General features: G+C 48.7%; 1 protein-coding gene across 14 annotated transcripts in view; it reads left to right on the plus strand.

Moving 5' to 3' along the window:
• The first annotated feature begins 847 nt into the window (after positions 1–847).
• NT5M (5',3'-nucleotidase, mitochondrial) overlaps positions 848–17,744 on the plus strand; it is a 78,869-nt gene continuing 61,972 nt past the window's right edge. For 2 of the 14 annotated variants that reach the window (XM_030923465.1, XM_030923467.1), the window contains exons 1-2: positions 11,354–11,734; positions 17,257–17,392. In XM_030923465.1, coding sequence (XP_030779325.1) covers positions 11,423–11,734; positions 17,257–17,392 — 448 coding nt within the window. In that variant the 5' untranslated portion in view covers positions 11,354–11,422. Of the gene's footprint in view, positions 974–1,425; positions 1,540–3,160; positions 3,250–3,609; positions 3,711–9,648; positions 10,368–10,553; positions 11,250–11,353; positions 11,735–11,999; positions 12,129–13,095; positions 13,141–16,993; positions 17,128–17,256; positions 17,393–17,491; positions 17,743–17,744 lie in introns of those variants that run through there. The other 12 variants (XR_004055034.1, XR_004055039.1, XR_004055033.1 and 9 more) reach the window with 12 other exon arrangements.

Here is a 17,744-nt window from a genome sequence, read left to right on the forward strand (position 1 = left end):
CCGCGGACACTTGCTGTAAATAAAGCAGAGAGGCCTTCAGAGTGCACCGTTTTGGTTCCTCCATCCTGTTGTCTGGCTCCCCTTCTAAAACGTAAGTTCCAGGACGGCAGGAACTTTCTCTATTTGGTTCACACTCGACACAGTAAGGGCTCAAAAATATCTAACGACACAGGCCTGCTTCTCGGTTTGCACTGCTCCTCCACGGTAGTCTGTGCAGTGGGAGCAGGCAGCCGGGGCCCAGGGTCCACCGAAAAGACGCAAATGGGGAGCTCAAGAGCGTGACCTTCTAGAGGCGCCTTGCGCCCACCGCTGTCCGTCCTCGAAGCTCCGCCCCGGGGCTCCGCCTCCGCCGGCGCGTATTCCTTTAAGGACCGCGCGCGCCTCGACCTCGCTCTGGGGCCGGTACCCGCGCCCCCGCGCCCCCGCGCCCCCGCGCCCCCGCGCCCCCGCGCCCCCGCGCCCCCGCGCCCCCGCGCCCCCGCGCCCCCGCGCCCCCGCGCCCCCGCGCCCGGCGCGCCCCGCACAGCGTTGGGGTTTTCTCAGCGTCTGGCACGTCCGGCCAGCCCCGGCAGCACGGCGCGACCCAGGTCCCCGCGCCCACTACGGGCCAGCGTGCTGGGCCATGATCCGGCCGGGCGGCTGGTGTGCGCGGCCGCTCTGCAGCGCGGCGGTTCCCGCGGGGCGGCGCGGGGCGGTGGGCAGGCAGGGCCTGGCGGGAGGCCGCGCCCTGCGGGTGCTGGTGGACATGGACGGCGTGCTGGCCGACTTCGAGGGCGGATTCCTCAGGAAGTTCCGCGCGCGCTTCCCCGACCAGCTCTTCATCGCGCTGGAGGACCGGCGCGGCTTCTGGGTGTCGGAGCAGTACGGCCGCCTGCGGCCAGGGCTGACCGTGAACGTCCCTGCCGCGCCCCGCGCCGGGCCCCCTTCTCGCCCCGAGCCCCAGACCCCGCCCCTGCGCGGGTGACCTTGGACGGTCAGCGCCCCAGCCTCGGGGTGGTCCTCTGGTAGAATACGGTCTAGGGCGGGGGTAGCGCGCCGGGAAGACGCGGCCCCGCGCTCAGGATCTATTGGCTGCGATCCAGGGCTTCTGAAAATGCGGGAGAGTACAAAGTGTTAATATACCTAACTCTCCATCTAAAGATGACTTTAAAATTTGTGGCATATTTGGCCTCAAGTCGTTTGTTAAATTTTTAGAAAAATAAACGTTATAAGTGGTCCTCTTTCACCCCGACCGCAATCACATTCCCACTTCTTTGTCCCCAGGACTTTGATGGGTGTCTTTACCCATCTTTTTTGCTGTTGTCCATGAAAGCATAGCTTGCAGGGGTATTTGAGGCCCAGAGAGGTTGTGTGACTTTCTGGGGGTCACACAGTGAGTCTGGTCGAGGTGAGGTGGGATCCACCTCATGTCTTATCCCCTTGCAGAGCTGGCCTTCCTGAACACCTGAGCTCAACCCCTACCGTCCGACTCCCGAGGTGTTCTGTCCAGGATGGATAGAGGGGAAAGATCCAAGGAGGGACGTTTACACACAGATCTTGGTTGGTAAATTTGAAGTATTTTGCAAAAGGAACAGGGGATTTTGGTATGCACAAAATTAACGAGGCTGAGTGTTTTCTGGCATCCCTTGATTGGCCACCTAGGGTTGCTGCTGGAGGGTTTGATAAAGAGGAGGAGGAAGTTACAAGAGCCCGTTTTTTAGCCACAAGTTCACTGCATCCTCTTTTTTGTTGGGTAGATATTACTATCTCTGTTTTCCAGATGAGGAAACTTGCCCCGAGTCACATGCTGCTCAGGGGTTCAGTCAGGACTCAAACCCAAGTCTGTCTGCCTCCCAAGCACAGTTAGTGCTCCCCACTCCAAAGTCCTGTTTTCTGTCCTGCTGTCTCTAACAAGTGACATTTCTTCTGACTTCAGAAAGATACTTCATCAGTAATGTGGTTTGTTGAGGGACACGTGTTAATAACAAAAGGAAACCAAGTACCATTTGTCTCCATCAACACCAAGCACTTCAGAAGGTGACTTTCTCAGAGTCCAGTGTGCTGAGCTCTTCCAGGGCCAATGCCTAATGATAAACTTTAAACCGGAGAAAATGCCCTAGTACTTTCTGCAGCCTCAGGAATAGGCTCCAGTGTGCGGCGAATGTTCATTTATAGACAGCGCTCAGCATCGGGAGTGTGAACACCATATATCCACCCAGGAGTGTATTAACGTGGAAACCAAGCCCACCCCCAATTCTAAAAAGTGCAACAGCTTTTCCAGTTCTTTGTGCAAATATGTAGGCTCTGTATGTGCAGGATTACTGGTTTCCAAGCACAAGGCAAAGTAAGGAGGGTGTCCTGGGAGTGATCTGCTGGCTTCCCCTACTTTCCTTCCCCAGGCACGGCTTGCTGCTGCAGACATCCCTTGGCCAAGCTGGTCCCTTGGTTAAACCACTTGTTTAACCAAGTGGTTAAAACAAACCTCCCCCACACGTGGCTCCTTATGTGTATGTAGGCATTTCTACTTTTCAAAATTCTGCTCTATCTGTTTTCCCTTTGATCTTCACAGTACCCCATGTGGGATGTGAGGATTAAATGTGTTTCAGTAATAAGCACGCATTTGCCTAGTCCTTGTGGTTCCTGAGAGTGTTGCTGGTGTGCTGTCAGAGCATCCTCCGGCCATCCATGTGACAGGGTGACTGTCTTTCTATAGCATGCTGAACGGCTGGCAGCGGCACTGCCTGTACTGCACACATGGGATTTAGGCTTCTACTTCTCCTAGGCAGAAATGTGTCTCCCCTCTGGTTGTCACTTTCCCCTTGCCTGACCCTAGAAAAGGTGCTGCATTCTGGCCTTGCAGCAGAACAGGGGAAGGAGAAAGGCAGCGGGGGTTGGGGAGTGGGGAGGAGAGGGTTGGTGTTGGGGGTTCTCCTCCCAGCTCAGCTGCTGTTTTGCTATGTGATATCAGGTGGATCTCTTCCCCATTCTGAGCCTCAGTTTTCTCACATGTAAAATGAGGATCTGCATTTTTGCTTTGCAACTCTAAAAGCAGCTAAATCCTTTTTTTTTTTTAAATGTACTTACTGGCACCCCAACATGTAAAACAGATACAAGCAGAGCTCTTCTGGCTAATGTGGGGAGGATCCTAGAGCTCCCTGAATTGTCCTTTTACCCTGTCTCCCCCTCCCGCTTATCCCTCATGACATAGCAGTGCCCTTAAAGATCTCTGAGTCCCTCCAGTTCTCAAGTTTTAAGGACTGTACTACCATGGTAAGACCTGGTCCAACCTCAGTTTCCACAGTTCTTTTGGCCACTCGAATCCAGCCTAGCAAGCACGCAGTTCCTGACGACTGGCCTCAGGTCCCAGAGAGCTCCGGCAGGTGTAGGAGTCCATGGGCCTGACACCTTAGTGGGTCTCTGCTGGATCCCGACGAAGTCAGGTCCTTTCTGGAAAGGGGTTCGAAGCCCACATACTCTCTGCACTTCTCCCAGGAAATACGTCCTTGGGTGTGTGTTTGGGGGAGTGAGCAATGCAGAACCACTTCCCCTATAGCCTGGATATACTCCCCAAGATGAGGGCAGTAAGGTGCTGAGGACCCTAAAAGTAACTTGCTTTTCTCAACTTCTCAGGAGAAGGCCATCAGCATTTGGGAGTCAAAGAATTTCTTTTTTGAACTTGAGCCCCTGCCAGGGGCTGTGGAAGCTGTGAAGGAGATGGCCAACCTACAAAAGTAAGTTTGTCCTCCCAGCCCTGCCCGGCCGGGCCACTGAGCCCTGTACCTCCTTCCTGCTTCTTCCCTTCTCTGCCTTCTCCTTTCTCTCCCCTTGGCTCTGCGCAAGGCTGCACTTGCCTCGTCATTGCTGAGTCTGGGGAAAACCACCGAATACAATGATCTCGGTTTGTAGGCTGTGATGTTTTGATCCAGGAACTTGAGGAAATACCTAGTTTAATTTGGTCTGGTTCCCTGGGTGTTCAAAGCTCATTTATTCAGCAAATATCTCAGAACTGACTGTGCTAAATATTGCAGGCCCCAGTGATTCAGCAACGAGCAAAGTATAGTCCTTGCCGTCATGGAGCTTCCAGTCCAGACAGAGCAGACATTGAAGAATTACAAAGTGGCTGGGCTCAGTGGCTCACGCCTGTAATCCCAGCACTTTGGGAGGCCAAGGTGGGTGGGTCACCTAAGGACAGGAGTTCAAGACCAGCCTGGCCAACATGATGAAACCCTGTCTCAGTCAGGTGCGGCGGCTCACGCCTGTAATCCTAGCACTTTGGGAGGCTGAGGTGGGTGGATTGCCTGAGCTCAGGAGTTCAAGACCAGTCTGGGCAACAAGGTGAAACCCCATCTCTACTAAAATACAAAAACTTAGCCAGGCGTGATGGCATGCACCTGTAGTCCCAGCTACCTGGGAGGCTAAGGCAGGATAATTGTTTGAACCTGGGAGGCAGAGGTTGCACAGTGAGCCAAGATCACGCCACTACCCTCCAGCCTGGGCGACAGAGTGAGATTCCATCTCCAAAAAAAAAAAAAAAAAAAAAGAAACCCTTTCTCTACTAAAAATATAAACAATTAGCTGGGCTTGGTGGCGGGTGCCTGTAATCCCAGCTACTTAGGAGGCCGAAGCAGGAGAATCGCTTGAACCCAAGAGGTGGAGGTTGCGGTGAGCCGAGATCGTGCCATTGCACTCTAGCCTGGACAACGAGTGAAACTCCATCTCAAAAAAAAAGTCACAAAGTGAAGATAATCACAGATTGTCCAAAGAGCTGAAGGAAAAGAGGTTTAGTGGGAAACCATTTAGAAAAAGCGTTTAAGGAAACAGAAGTGGTATTGCTTGAGATATTTGTTTTGTTCTGGTGAAATGAGTAGTTCTATGGACTGAAGCCCCCACTCAGTGACCTGTTGACAATTACAGAGGATGTGCTTCCCTGAGAGCTTTTTTAAAACAGCCTTATTGACATATAATAATGACATACAGGCCAGGCACAGTGGCTCACGCCTATAATCTCAGCACTTTGGGAGGCCGAGGCAGGCGGATCATGAGGTCAGGAGTTCAAGACCAGCCTGGCCAACATGGTGAAACCCCATCTCTATTAAAAATATAAAAGTTAGCTGGGTGTGGGAGCGGGCGGCTGTAATCCCTGCTACTCGGGAGGCTGAGGCAGGAGAATCTCTTCAACCTGGGAGGCGGAGGTTGCAGTGAGCCGAGATTGCACCATTGCACTCCAGCCTGGGCGAAGAGTAAGACTCCATCTCAAAAGAAAAAAAAACACACATACAGAAGTTTTTACTTTTGGTGTCGTCCAATTTATCTGTATTTTTCTTTTGTCACTTGTATTTTTGTGTCATATGAAGAAGCCGTTGCTGACCCAAGGTCACAAAGATTTGCCCCTGTGTTTTCTTTAGGAGTTTTAGTTTTACTCTACCATTTAAGCCTATGATCCATTTTGAGTTAATTTTTGTATATGGTATGAGGTAGGGGATCAAACTTCATTCTTTTGCATGTAGATATCCTGTTGTCCCAGTTCCATTTATTAAAAAGACTATTTTTTTCCCACTGTTCTTGCTGAGAATTAATTGACCATCAATATAAGGATTTATTTCTAGACTTGGATAACTTTTATCAGCCACATTTTTGCTTGAATTTAGCAACCTGAATGACAAATCAAATGTAAGATATGATTTGGCCTTCGTTATGTCATATAAATGCCTCAAAAAATTGTCAACTTTCAAAGTTCTAATATGATAAGTAGGTGTCAGAGAAACACAAAACAGAGTTTGAGTTGAATCGTAGACCTTATTTGGTAGTACTTTATCTTTGGATGTGAGTCCAAGTCCTGCAGAGTAGTGAATTTTGTTCTGGCCTATGGTATGAACTTGATGTATAGTGTTCCTGTAGCAAGAGTCTGAGAGACAAAGAATATGTGTACAGCATTTACACTTAAGCTTTCAAAACCCTGCTCACAGCCTGGATCAGCACGTGCTGACCTGCAGCCACATGGCTGTATCCTGGGGAGCTGCAGGGCACGGTGGTTTGGAGTGGGATTCTGGACACTGGCTGCCCAGGCTCACATCCTCACTTCCCCAGAATCTCATTCCCAGATGTCAGGCAAATTATTAAACTTTCTGGGTTTCAGTAAAATGGAGATAATGAGAAAGTCCTCAGGATAGTGCCTGGCACATAGCAGGTGCTTAGCAAATGCTAGCTGCTGCTGTTGCTGTTCTGTTATATTTCATAGGCATATCACAAGAAAAGCATCCTTAATTCACCACAGTATGGGAAACAATGGATTACATTGGCTTCTTCACCGTAGAACTTTTCAGAGCTTTTAACTGCTTGTGTGCTTTGTTACACTCCATTGGGGTAGTAAGGGATGCAGCTTTCTTCAAAAGCATTCTAGCGACTAGGCACGGTGGCTTATACCTGTAATCGCAGCACTTTGGGAGGCCAAGGTGGTCAGATCACCTGAGGTCAGGAGTTCGAGGCCAGCCTGACCAACATGGAGAAACCCCGTCTCTACTAAAAATACAAACAAATTAGCCGGCCGTGGTGGCGCATGCCTGTAATCCCAGCTACTCAGGAGGCTGAGGCAGAAGAATCACTTGAACCCCTGGAGGCGGAGGTTGCGGTGAGCTGAGATTGTGTCACTGCACTCCAGCCTGGGCAACAAGAGCAAAACTCTGTCTCAAAAAAAAAAAAAGGTATTCTAGCCTGGATCATTTTTGCATAGCTTCTCGATTTACACCTTTGCAGAAATTCCATTTTGGGAATGCAAATCTAGACCATACCCAGTGGTCCTTCATCTCCATTTGGCTCTTAACTTGGTAGAAGATTCCTATGGTCAGTTTGTGCCCAGTATCGAGACAAAGCGAAGGGACTCGTCAGTAACTGAGTGGATAACTGTATCTGGTGCTGAAGTGGGCACTCTGAGTATAAGAGATGTGGGCCCAGCAGTAGAGACCAAGGCTGATCAGTCACCCTCATGACTGTTTATCCGGCACCTGCTGCATACTCGGCCTCATCCCAGGGGCTGCAGACACACAAATAAGAGAGTTCTTACCTTCAAAGAGTTCCCTGGTAAACAGGCATTGGAACATAGCTCTCAAAGTAATCGTGGCGTTGGGGTGCAGCCAGGCAGGCAGGACCTGCTTCTCCCTGGGAGGCTGCACCATTGTGCTGCCATCTTGAGGAATGAAAAGGAACCTGCCAGGTAGTGAAGGGCAAGGGGACTCCAGGTAGGAGGGGAACAGTTGAGCAGACACCCAGCGGACTCTCCTGAGACGGCCTCTGTTGCACGTCCTGCCCTGTTCCAGCAGCTCTGTGTGTGAGATAGGGTTTCCCTGGGCAGAGCCTCAGGTTCTGAGGAGCTTGGTTTGGAATTTCTTTTTATTGTTCAGGAATACATGAATATATTCTATTTTTTTTTTTTTTGAGATGGAGTCTTGTTCTGTTGCCCAGGCTGGAGTGTGGTGGCGCGATCTTGGCTCACTACAACCTCCGCCTCCGCCTCCCAGGTTCAAGCGATTCTTCTGCCTCAACCTCTGGAGTAGCTGGAATTACAGGTGCCCGCCACCATGCCCGGCTAATTTTTTTGTATTTTTAGTGGAGACGGGGTTTCACCATGTTGGCCAGGTTGGTTTCAAACTCCTGACCTCAAGTGATCTGCTCACCTCGGCCTCCCAAAGTGCTGGGATTACAGGCGTGAGCCACTGTGCCTGGCCATGAATATATTCTTTATCTTTCTTTCTTTTTTTTTTTTTGGCATAGAGTCTCACTCTTGTCATCTAGGCTGAAGTGCAGTGGCGCAGTTTTGGCTCACTGCAACCTCCATCTCCTGGGTTCAAGCAATTCTCCTACCTCAGCCTCCCAAGTAGCTGAAATTACACACACCTGCCATTGTATCCAGCTAATTTTTGCATTTTTATTAGAGATGGGGTTTAACCATATTGGCCAGGCTGGTCTTGAACTCCTGACCTCAGGTGATCCACCCGCCTTGGCCTCTCAAAGTGCTGGGCTTACAGGCATGAGCCAGCGCACCCGGCCGAATGTGTTTTTATAAAAGACTCAAATAGTGTGAGCATGTGTGAAAATTGTCAGTTGCCCTATCTCCCTGCATACACCCGCCTTGGCCCACTCCTTCTGCTCTAGTTAAGAATTTGGTATGTATGCTTCCAGACCTTTTGAAGTGCACCCCCCTACATATCTAGATACAGTTTTACAAATCTATATGTTCCACCCAGCAGTCAGAGTGATATTTTTTTAAACCAAATTCGAATGATGTTAGCCCCACTGCTTAAAGCCCTCTGCTGGCTTCATACTGTGCTAAAATCCTGCTCTCCCTCGGCCAGGCTGGGAAGGCTGTCTGCCATTTGGCCCTGCCTTCCCTTCCAACCTCTGTCTTCCTCTGCTCCCCTCACATTGGCTTCTTTCTTGCCCCTTGGATGTGCCACGTGTGTTTCTGGTCTTAGGACCTTTGTTCTTGTTACATCTTCCCAGAATGTTTCTGCCCTAGTTCTTTACACAGCCCAATTGTTTTTCTCTTTCAAACTGAGAACCTTGCATGTTGCCTCCTCACAGAGGCCTTCCCTGACCACTGCAGCTGAGATCTCTGCCCTCCCCTCCTGGTCGTTCTGTCCCATGACCCTGAGTATGTACTCTAAGCTGAAATTGCATGTCTGTGTCTGTCCCTTCCTCTTTCCAATGTCAGCTCCCTGAGGTCAGGGATTGTCTTGGTTCTGACTCTATTCTCAGTTCCCAGAATGATGCCTGGCACATCACACACTCAAACGTATTTGCCAAATGAATAGCTTTATGTGCATAATCCCATAGTAATTTTTGGGTTTTTTTTTTTTTTTTTTTTTTTTTTTTTGAGGCGGAGTCTCGCTCTGTCGCCCGGACTGGAGTGCAGTGGCCAGATCTCAGCTCACTGCAAGCTCCGCCTCCCGGGTTTACGCCATTCTCCTGCCTCAGCCTCCCGAGTAGCTGGGCCTACAGGCGCCCGCCACCTCGCCCAGCTAGTTTTTGTATTTTTAGTAGAGACGGGGTTTCACCGTGTTAGCCAGGATGGAATTTTTGGTTTTTTAAAAACATTTTTTTAAAACAATTTTGGAGGAAACCACTCATTTAGAAGGATAAGAACTTGGCCGGGCGTGGTGGCTCAAGCCTGTAATCCCAGCACTTTGGGAGGCCGAGACGGGCGGATCATGAGGTCAGGAGATCGAGACCATCCTGGCTAACACGGTGAAACCCCGTCTCTACTAAAAAATACAAAAAAAAAAACTAGCCAGGTGAGGTGGCGGACGCCTGTAGTCCCAGCTACTCGGGAGGCTGAGGCAGGAGAATAGCGTAAACCCGGGAGGCGGAGCTTGCAGTGAGCTGAGATCCGGCCACTGCACTCCAGCCTGGGCGACAGAGCGAGACTCCGTCTCAAAAAAAAAAAAACAAAAAAACAAAAAAAAAAACAAACAAAAAAAACTGCCACAAAGGAAACATTTCTAGCCTTAAAAGATTTACTCTCCCCAAAGAAAGTATCAGGCTGGGAGGGACATTTTCAACTGAGAAATGATCAAACCTCAAAGAATAGATAATTTTAATGCTCCTTAAATTCTTCAGAGTAAAAGGAAAAAGCAAACGCGCCCAATTTTTTTTTCTTTTTTTCTTTTTTTGTAGAGATGGGGTCTCACTATGCTTCCTAGATTGGTCTCGAACTTCTGGCTTCAAGCACTCCTCCTGCCTCGGTTCCAGATTTTTTATGATGTGAGCATAACATTGATTCTGAAACCAAACAACATTAGCCATTCCAAAAGAAAATTATTACCCATCTCATTTTTGAATATCAATGCAAAGCTTATAAATAAAATATTAGCAAACAGAATCAAGCAGTGTATATTAAAAAATATGACAAGTTTATTGCAGGGATAAACTGGATTTTTTATTAGGAATTTATTATAACTAGGACTCATTACTTCAGTATGAGGAAATCCGCTGTCACCCGGTTTGGTCGTCCTTACCGACATCTTCCTTCTCTTCCTCTCTTCCTTTCCAGTGAAAATGTCTTCAAGTTTCCTCTACCAAAGCAAAGATTCACCCCTCTTCTTTTATTCTTTCCTCCTCTCTTCTCAGAACAAAGGGGTTGTTGCTGACCAGCCAAGGCTTCTTATTTGGGGCCGGATCATTCTTCCTTGTGGGACAGTCCTGTCCTTCAGATAGGATGTTGAGGAGCACCCTCGTGTCTACCCACTTAGGTAACAGTAGCATCTCCCGCATCATGACAACCAAAAATGTCTCCAGACCTCCCCAAATGTTCGCGGGGCGGCGAGGAAGGGCAACATGAGCCCTGGTCGAGAACCACTAGTCTAGGCTCTCCCCTCTACCTGGGCATCGCGACTTGCCAGTGTTGGTTATTTTCCCTGGATCCTTTCCATCCTCCTCCCTTGATCCTCACGCCCTCAAATATGACCGAAGGTCCTGTCATTCCACTCCTGCAGCTTTCACTAAGGTCTTAGGCCACTTCCATGTCAAGAAACACAGTGACTCTTTCCAACCCCTGGCCATGTGCCTCAGCGTGAGGGTAGGGAAGATGCTGAGTGGGATATTCACCTTCCCGAGTTCCAGGAGCCTCCACGGCGTCCTGGAGGAGGCACTGGGCGGTGAGGGTGCAGAGGAGTGGGGGGCGGGCCCCGCAGAATGCGGTGTCAGTGTGCGGCTAGCGCCACAGGCATGACCGGCGGGGCGCAGGGGAGGCCGTGAGCATGGCTCTCAAACTGGAGGACGCCTCAGAATCACTTGAAGGGCTTGCAAGAATGCGGACTGCTGGGCCCCACCTTCATCGTTTTAATGCAGGAAAAACCGAATAGCCTCGGTGGGACGGAGAACCTTCATTTTCTCGAATTCCCAGATGAGACTGAAGCTGCTGATCCGGGCACTACCCTTAGAAAACCGCCGGTCTCGAGTGCGGAAATGGGGCCCAGATCTGGCCTGGGGCGCCCCAACATAGATTCTCTGCAAACAGAGGATGAGCAGATAGGGAGATGAGACAGGGAGCGCCGGTAGAGAGGGGCCCCCGGCCGCCGGCTGAAGGAGGACGGCAAAGGCGGCGGTCCGGGGACTACATCTCCCAGCGAGCCCCGCGCGGCTCGCGCTCGCCCCCCCTGGCGGCGCCGGCGGGAGGCGCCGGCGGAGCGCGGGTCTCTCTCCTGAGCGTCAGTGAGCGCCAGAAGCCGCGGCGGCTGCGGGCTGCGGGCTGCGGCGGCGCTGAGCCAGCGGGACCGGTGAGTGGGAGCCGCGCCGCCAGCCCGCCCGCCGGCCGGCTCTCTGCGCCTCAGCCGCGGCGGCTGCGGGCTGCGGCGGCGCTGAGCCAGCGGGACCGGTGAGTAGGAGCCGCGCCGCCAGCCCGCCCGCCGGCCGGCTCTCTGCGCCTCAGCCGCGCGGTCTGCAGGGGAGGATGGGCGAGCGCGGGGGTCCGGCAGTCCGTCGCGGAGGCACGGGACTGCCTTTCTGGGAAGGCGCGCTGCGTCTTCGCCGCGGGGGCCCCGGTCCCCTCGGGGCGTGTCCTTGGCCCCAGCCCAGGAGGGACGTCCTGCCCTGTCCTGCTTGGCCCGGAGCGGTGGGACCGGTGCCGCAGGTGGCTGCGGCACGTGGTCGCCTCCTCCCCTCCGGGCCCGAGGGTTGTCGCAGGGACCCGGGACTGAGGGCCAGGTGGCTCCCGACAGCTGCGGCCCTGGAGGCGATCCCAGCCCTTGCCGCGGTGCGACAGGTGCGCGGGCACGCCCGGCCCCGGCTCCTGGGTCTCGGGAGCCTCCCGCACCCTCCCTGGTGCTCCTTGCGGGTGCTGCGTGGTGCAGAGGACCGAGAAGCCCTTGGCTCTCGGCGTCCACCGCGCTCCCGCCCCTTCCTGGCCTGGGTGACCGGGGAAGGTCTAGGGCTGCGCATCCCGGGTCAGCTGGGGCGCCGCGGCGTAGTGCACCTGGCGGACCCGGGGGAGCGCGCTGTGCCCGTGGGTGTCCCGGTGGTGCGGACCTGCGGGCGCGCGGCAGTAACGACCTCCTTCCCCAATGTCCGTGCAAGGAAATTAGTGTTATGTGCGTGCTTTTTTTTTTGGAAGTTTGACTCTGAATATCTTATTTTGCTGGAGCTCCATTTGCCAGCACGTAAGTTTATGTAATAAGCGGCATAGAGTTCGGAAAAAAATCTTCCTGTGAAGGTGCTCTTCCTTGCCCTCTGCAGGAAGAATTAACGCCGAGCTGGTTGACAGGCTTATCCACCAGCAACCCTAGGAGCTGCAGGCAGCAGATAAAGTGTTTTTTTGCGTAGGGGCACAAGTCAGCCCTTCAGGACAATTTTTGTTTTTGGAAGATTCTGTTATCCAGTTTCAAACACCGTGTTATTTCAGTGTTGAAGATGGGGGAGGAGGGAGGAGCAAAGGCTTGTCAATCCTAATACCTCAACAGAAAGAAATTAGCTTTGCAGGATTAACTCTCCAAGCAAGCGAGTTGAATTTGGTAGCCCAAACTACAGCTGAAGCTGAGCCTCTATACTACACCCTGTCTCAGTTTTAATAATTTTTCAGTTGATTCGTTTGCCTCTTTTACTGTCTGTTAAACAACAGATGTCTCTCATGTTTGTCTTGTCTTCCAGAGATTACTCTCGCTGCAGCGTTGACTATTAAGGTTAAATAGGAATCTTTGTCTTGGGCCTGGTTTTAGGAAGCATTCCCTGTGTATCTTCACCGAGTGTATTCTATCACATTAAGTACATTTCCGTTTATGCCTAGTTACCAAGAGTTTAAAAAGTCAGGGTTGGGTTTTTTTTTTTTTTTTTCCCAAATGCTTTTGTGTAGCATGCATTGATCATGTAGATTTTCGTCTTAAAATTGTTAACGTAAGCGGTTACGTTGCTAGATTTTCTTTTTCTAAAACCCTGGGCTAATTTAAAATGCACTTTTGGATTGTTCACATCAATAAGCTAGCATCTTATTTAGGGTTTTGGTATCTGAGATTGGCATAGTGTACCCCATTTTGATCTGTGTTCGTAATTAGGATTAGGCTGTCCTCTGATTAAATTGGGAAACTTACCATCATTTCCTATGCTCTGGAATAGAAGAATTATCTGTTCCCTCAAGTTTGGGAACAGACTGCCTGGGCTGCTGCTGGTGTTTTTTTAGTAAGTTAATATCAGTATTTAATTACGTTTTCATTTTTTTCACGATCATTTATTTTTCTCCGTTTTTCTGTTTCTTCAAAGTAAATTTAATATTTTCTATTTTCCTAGAAAATCATTAACATTATTGAATTTTAATATATGCTAGCCTAACGTTGTATATAGTATTCTGTTGTAAGAAAACAGACTGTTACATATCTGTATGTACCTGTATGTTCTCTTTCTGATACAGTACTTTTTTTGGTACCTTTTCTCTTTTTTATTGATCAGACTTGCTTAATGATTATTTTATTAATCATTTCAAAGAACCAGCTTTTATTAACCAGGATTTATTGATTAATTCTATTGATTTTTTATTTTTCTGTGTCATTAATTTCTGTTTTTTATTTTTCTACTTAATTTGAGCTTATTTTGTTCAAGTTTTAGCCATTTGAATGGAAAACTTGGCTCATTTATTTAATCAGTCCTGTGAGCAAGGCAAGGACTTCTAATTCTTTCGTTCCACTTACCTCACATTTGGCTTTAGTTGTATTTTTACTTTAAGCCTTCCAACGAGACATTATTGCTATTGTTTTTGTTATTTTCTAAGTCAACATTTATTAGCTTTATCTACCTGTTTACCTTTCTTCACTTTGCGTTCCTTCTTGTATCACAGATGATTTTCTTTGGAACATTTTCCTTCTCCCTCAAGTACATTCTTTAGAAATTACTACAGTGATGATCAATTCTCTGTTTTTGTAATATCTGAAAATGGCTTTATTCTCCCTGTATTGAGAATTTTAGTTTCACCATGTTTCTTCTATTGATTTCAGAGTTATTTTTATATTTTTTCTAGCATTTAAAAAAGATGTTTTGTAGCTGAAAGGTTTTGGGATCTCTATTCTGCCACAGTGCTGAAAGAAAAACAAAGATTACAAATAAATTAATTTGCTGTCCACTGTCAGTCACGACTGTTCCCTGAACTCTTAGTATATTGGGTATACAGTTCTATAACTTATTTTTTTTCTCTGTTTGACCTGTTGATTCCTGTTGATTCGGAGAGTTGTTTTGAAGACTCCCATTATGATTCTTGTAGGGGTTTTTGTTCTATTTCTGTTTAATATATATTTCTTTCTTTAAATGTATTTTTGAAGCTGTCTTATGTGCTTAAAGGTTCACAATTCTTTTTTTTTTTTTTTTTTTTGAGACGGAGTCTTGCTCTGTCACTCAGACTGGAGTGCAGTGGCCGGATCTCCGCTCACTGCAAGCTCCGCCTCCCGGGTTCACGCCATTCTCCTGCCTCAGCCTCCCGAGTAGCTGGGATTACAGGCATGCGTCACCACACCTGGCTAATTTTTGTATTTTTAGTAGAGATGGGGTTTTGCCATGTTGACCCGGCTCGTCTCGAATTCACCCGGCTAATTTTTGTATTTTTAGTAGAGATGGGATTTCACCATGTTGACCAGTCACGAACTCCTGACCTCAGGTGATCTGTCTGCCTTGGCCTCCCAAAGGGCTAGGATTATAGGCATGAGCCACTGCGCTCAGCCATGTGATCCTACCTTAACAAAAATACTTTAAAAAAATTAGCCAGGCATAGTGGTGTGCACCTGTAGTCCTAGCTACTTGGGAGGCTGAGGTGGGAAAGCTCGGGAGTTCAAGTCTGCAGCGAGCCATGATTGAACTACTACACTCCTGCCTGAGTAACAGAGCAAGACCTTGTCTCTAAAAAATAAAAAGACTTCTACCATCATCCCTCTTGTTAAAAGGCAATGGCGAGTTACTGTTTAATGAGTAGACTTTATTTGTGACGGTAAACATTTCTGGAGATGGATGGTGGTGATCGTTGTACAACATGGTGAATGTATTTAATGCCACTGAGTTGTGCACTTAAAATGGTGAATTTTATATTATGCTTATTTTAGAACAGTAAAGTTTAAAGAATTACCAAAAAAAAAAAAAAAAAAAAAAAAAAAAAAAAAACAAGAAAAAAAACCCAGAAGGCTAGTCTTTGCAGGAGTGGAACTAGGACTTTGCCCAAATTGCAGACTTCCTTCACCCCAATTTTCTTTTTCTGTTTTAATGAAGCACAGGATATTTACAATAAAGTCCATAAAGTACACTAATCTTAATCTTAGCTATGAAGCTCATTGCATGTTTACATTTGTTTATACTTGTGTAACCAACACCCTGTCAAGATGTCGAACGTTCCAGCACCCCAGAAGGTTTCTTTTCAGTTGTAACTCCGCGAGAGGTAACCACTATTCTGACTTGTATCACCATCATTTGATTGTGCAGCTTTTAAACTTAATACAAGTGGAATCAGGCAGTGTATACTCCTTTGTGTCTGCTTCTTTCCCTTGGCATAATACCTGGGACAGCCACCCATTTATTAGTGTATCAGTAATTCATTTTTTTCCTATTTGCTGTGTAGTTCCCATTGCATTTATCGTTTCTGTTGAAGGACATTTGGGGTGTCCTAGTTTTGGGCTGCTATAAAAAAGGTGCCATGAACATTCTTTTGAGGGACCTATGTACTCACTTCTCTTGGGTGTGGATCTAGGAATGGGATTGCTGAATCACAGAGGACTGTGTGCTGTGCTCACTTAGGAGTCTCCCTTCTTCGACTTGGTGCCTTTTAGCAAATGTTTGTCCTACCCGTTTCATGACAGGGAAGAAAGCGAACCAAGCACAGAGGGCGTTGCTTTCTTCTATTTTCCAGCCTTGGCGTTAGTAGACACTGCCACTTTCCAAAGCAGTTATGCCAGTTTACACTTCCACCCACAGGGCATGCGCGTTCCAGTTGCTCCACAGCCTCACCAACACTTGGTGTTGCTGTTTTTTCACCATCAAGCTATGGTGGGCTGAGGGTAGTTATACCCTGAAATTTATATGATGCAAAGATGGAAACTTTAAAAAATTGTGGAAATATTTAAACTTCTAACTCTCAGTAAATGACCCCAAAGCCAGTGGAGTAGGATGGAGCAGGGCTTTTCCCCTCAGCCTGTGTGATGGGCGGGGCTCGCCCACTGCATGTCCACATTGATTTAAGGGCTTTCCATACTGTGTGCTCCGGATGTCAGATACATTAGACGGCTCTGGGCAGCTGCCTTCTCCAGTCTTCTGGCACCATTCCTCTCCAGAGCCTTCTTTCATGAAGACTCAACAGTGGTTGAGAGAATTTAGTTGTGGTTTTTCTCATTAACCTCAAATGTAATCTATCTGGGCCTGAAGTGTGGATCACTTAGGAGTCTCCTTTCTTAGACTTCAGCACCTTTTAGCAAATGTTTGTTCCATGACAGGGAAGAAAGCAAAGCCAGAACAGAGGGCGCTGCTTTCTTCTGTCTTCCAGCCTCCAAGAAAGTTCCTTTCTCACCTTTGAACACATTTTCTGTGTGAGATGGTCTACAGAATGCGCGGTGGTGAGGCCACAGCAGATACTCAGATTGTTTCTCTCCCTCCACGTCCTCCTGGCCTGTGCCATGAGCCCTTTTTTGTTGTCCTTGAATTTCTTGTGCATTGCCCTACCCTGCCTTTTGCTTATCTCCCCGTTCTTTTTTCATTGGTTCCCATTCTTTTTTTCCCCTTGCAGCAAAGCAGATTTATTTTTTATTTAATATTTTTGTTTAGAGACAAGGTTTCGCTTTGTCACCCAGGCTAGAGTGCGTGGCACAGTCATAGCTTACTGCAACCTTGAACTTCTGGGCTCAAGCAATCCTCTCACATCAGCCTCCTGGGCATCATCATGCCCAGCTAATTAAAAAAAAAAAAAAAATAGACACAGTCTCGCTGTGTTGCCCAGGCTGGTCTTGAGCTCCTGAGCTCCAGCAGTCCTCCCACCTCAGCCTCCCAAAGTTCTGGGACTACAGTCCTGAGCCACGGTGCCCAGCCACATTTTTTTAGGCTCATTACTTGAAGTGTGACCTGATGGTATTCTTCACGCACAGTCTTATGCTGCTCTTTGACAACAGTCGTGGGAGATCATACTCGGACCTGTAATGACAGAAACAGGTTTGCATTTTTTCACTTCACTCTATCATGCTACTCAAAGTGCTGTTACTGTATCTATGGGAGCTTGTTTATAGCATCCTTCCTGAAAACCACCTCTTCATCCTCTCTCTTTCCCTCCAACTCTCTCAGCTCAAGAGGGCCAGCAGTGAGGACACGCTCAACAAGCCAGGAAGTACCACTGCATCGGGGGTGGCTTGCCTGAAGAAGACCGCCACTGCCGGAGCCATCTCGGAGCTCGCCGAGAGCCGCCTGAGGAGCGGCACAGGTAGGAGGGACCGGGCAGGCGGGACCCGGCAGGCCTTCAGTCCTGGCCACATGGAAGCACTTCAGTGACCCATGACCCATCCAGTCCTTCCCTCGTCAGATATTTCTTGACCACTTACCCTGTGCCGGACCTGTTTTAGGCAGATGACGTCACTGCCCACAGGGAGTTTACATCTAGAGTGGGGAGACCGATGAGAAACAAAAGGTAACTGGGTGTGCTGTGGTTTCTTTGGTCCCTCCAGAGGTCCATTTGTCCCCATGCATGTGTGAAATCCTGACATGCAGGCAGGGCGTTGTATGTTGTGGGGCTGTCTGGATGCAGAATGCATTAGAGAAATAAATGAACCCTGTCA

Source organism: Rhinopithecus roxellana, chromosome 19 (genome assembly GCF_007565055.1).
Source record: "Rhinopithecus roxellana isolate Shanxi Qingling chromosome 19, ASM756505v1, whole genome shotgun sequence".
Classification (NCBI taxonomy): Eukaryota; Metazoa; Chordata; class Mammalia; order Primates; family Cercopithecidae; genus Rhinopithecus; species Rhinopithecus roxellana.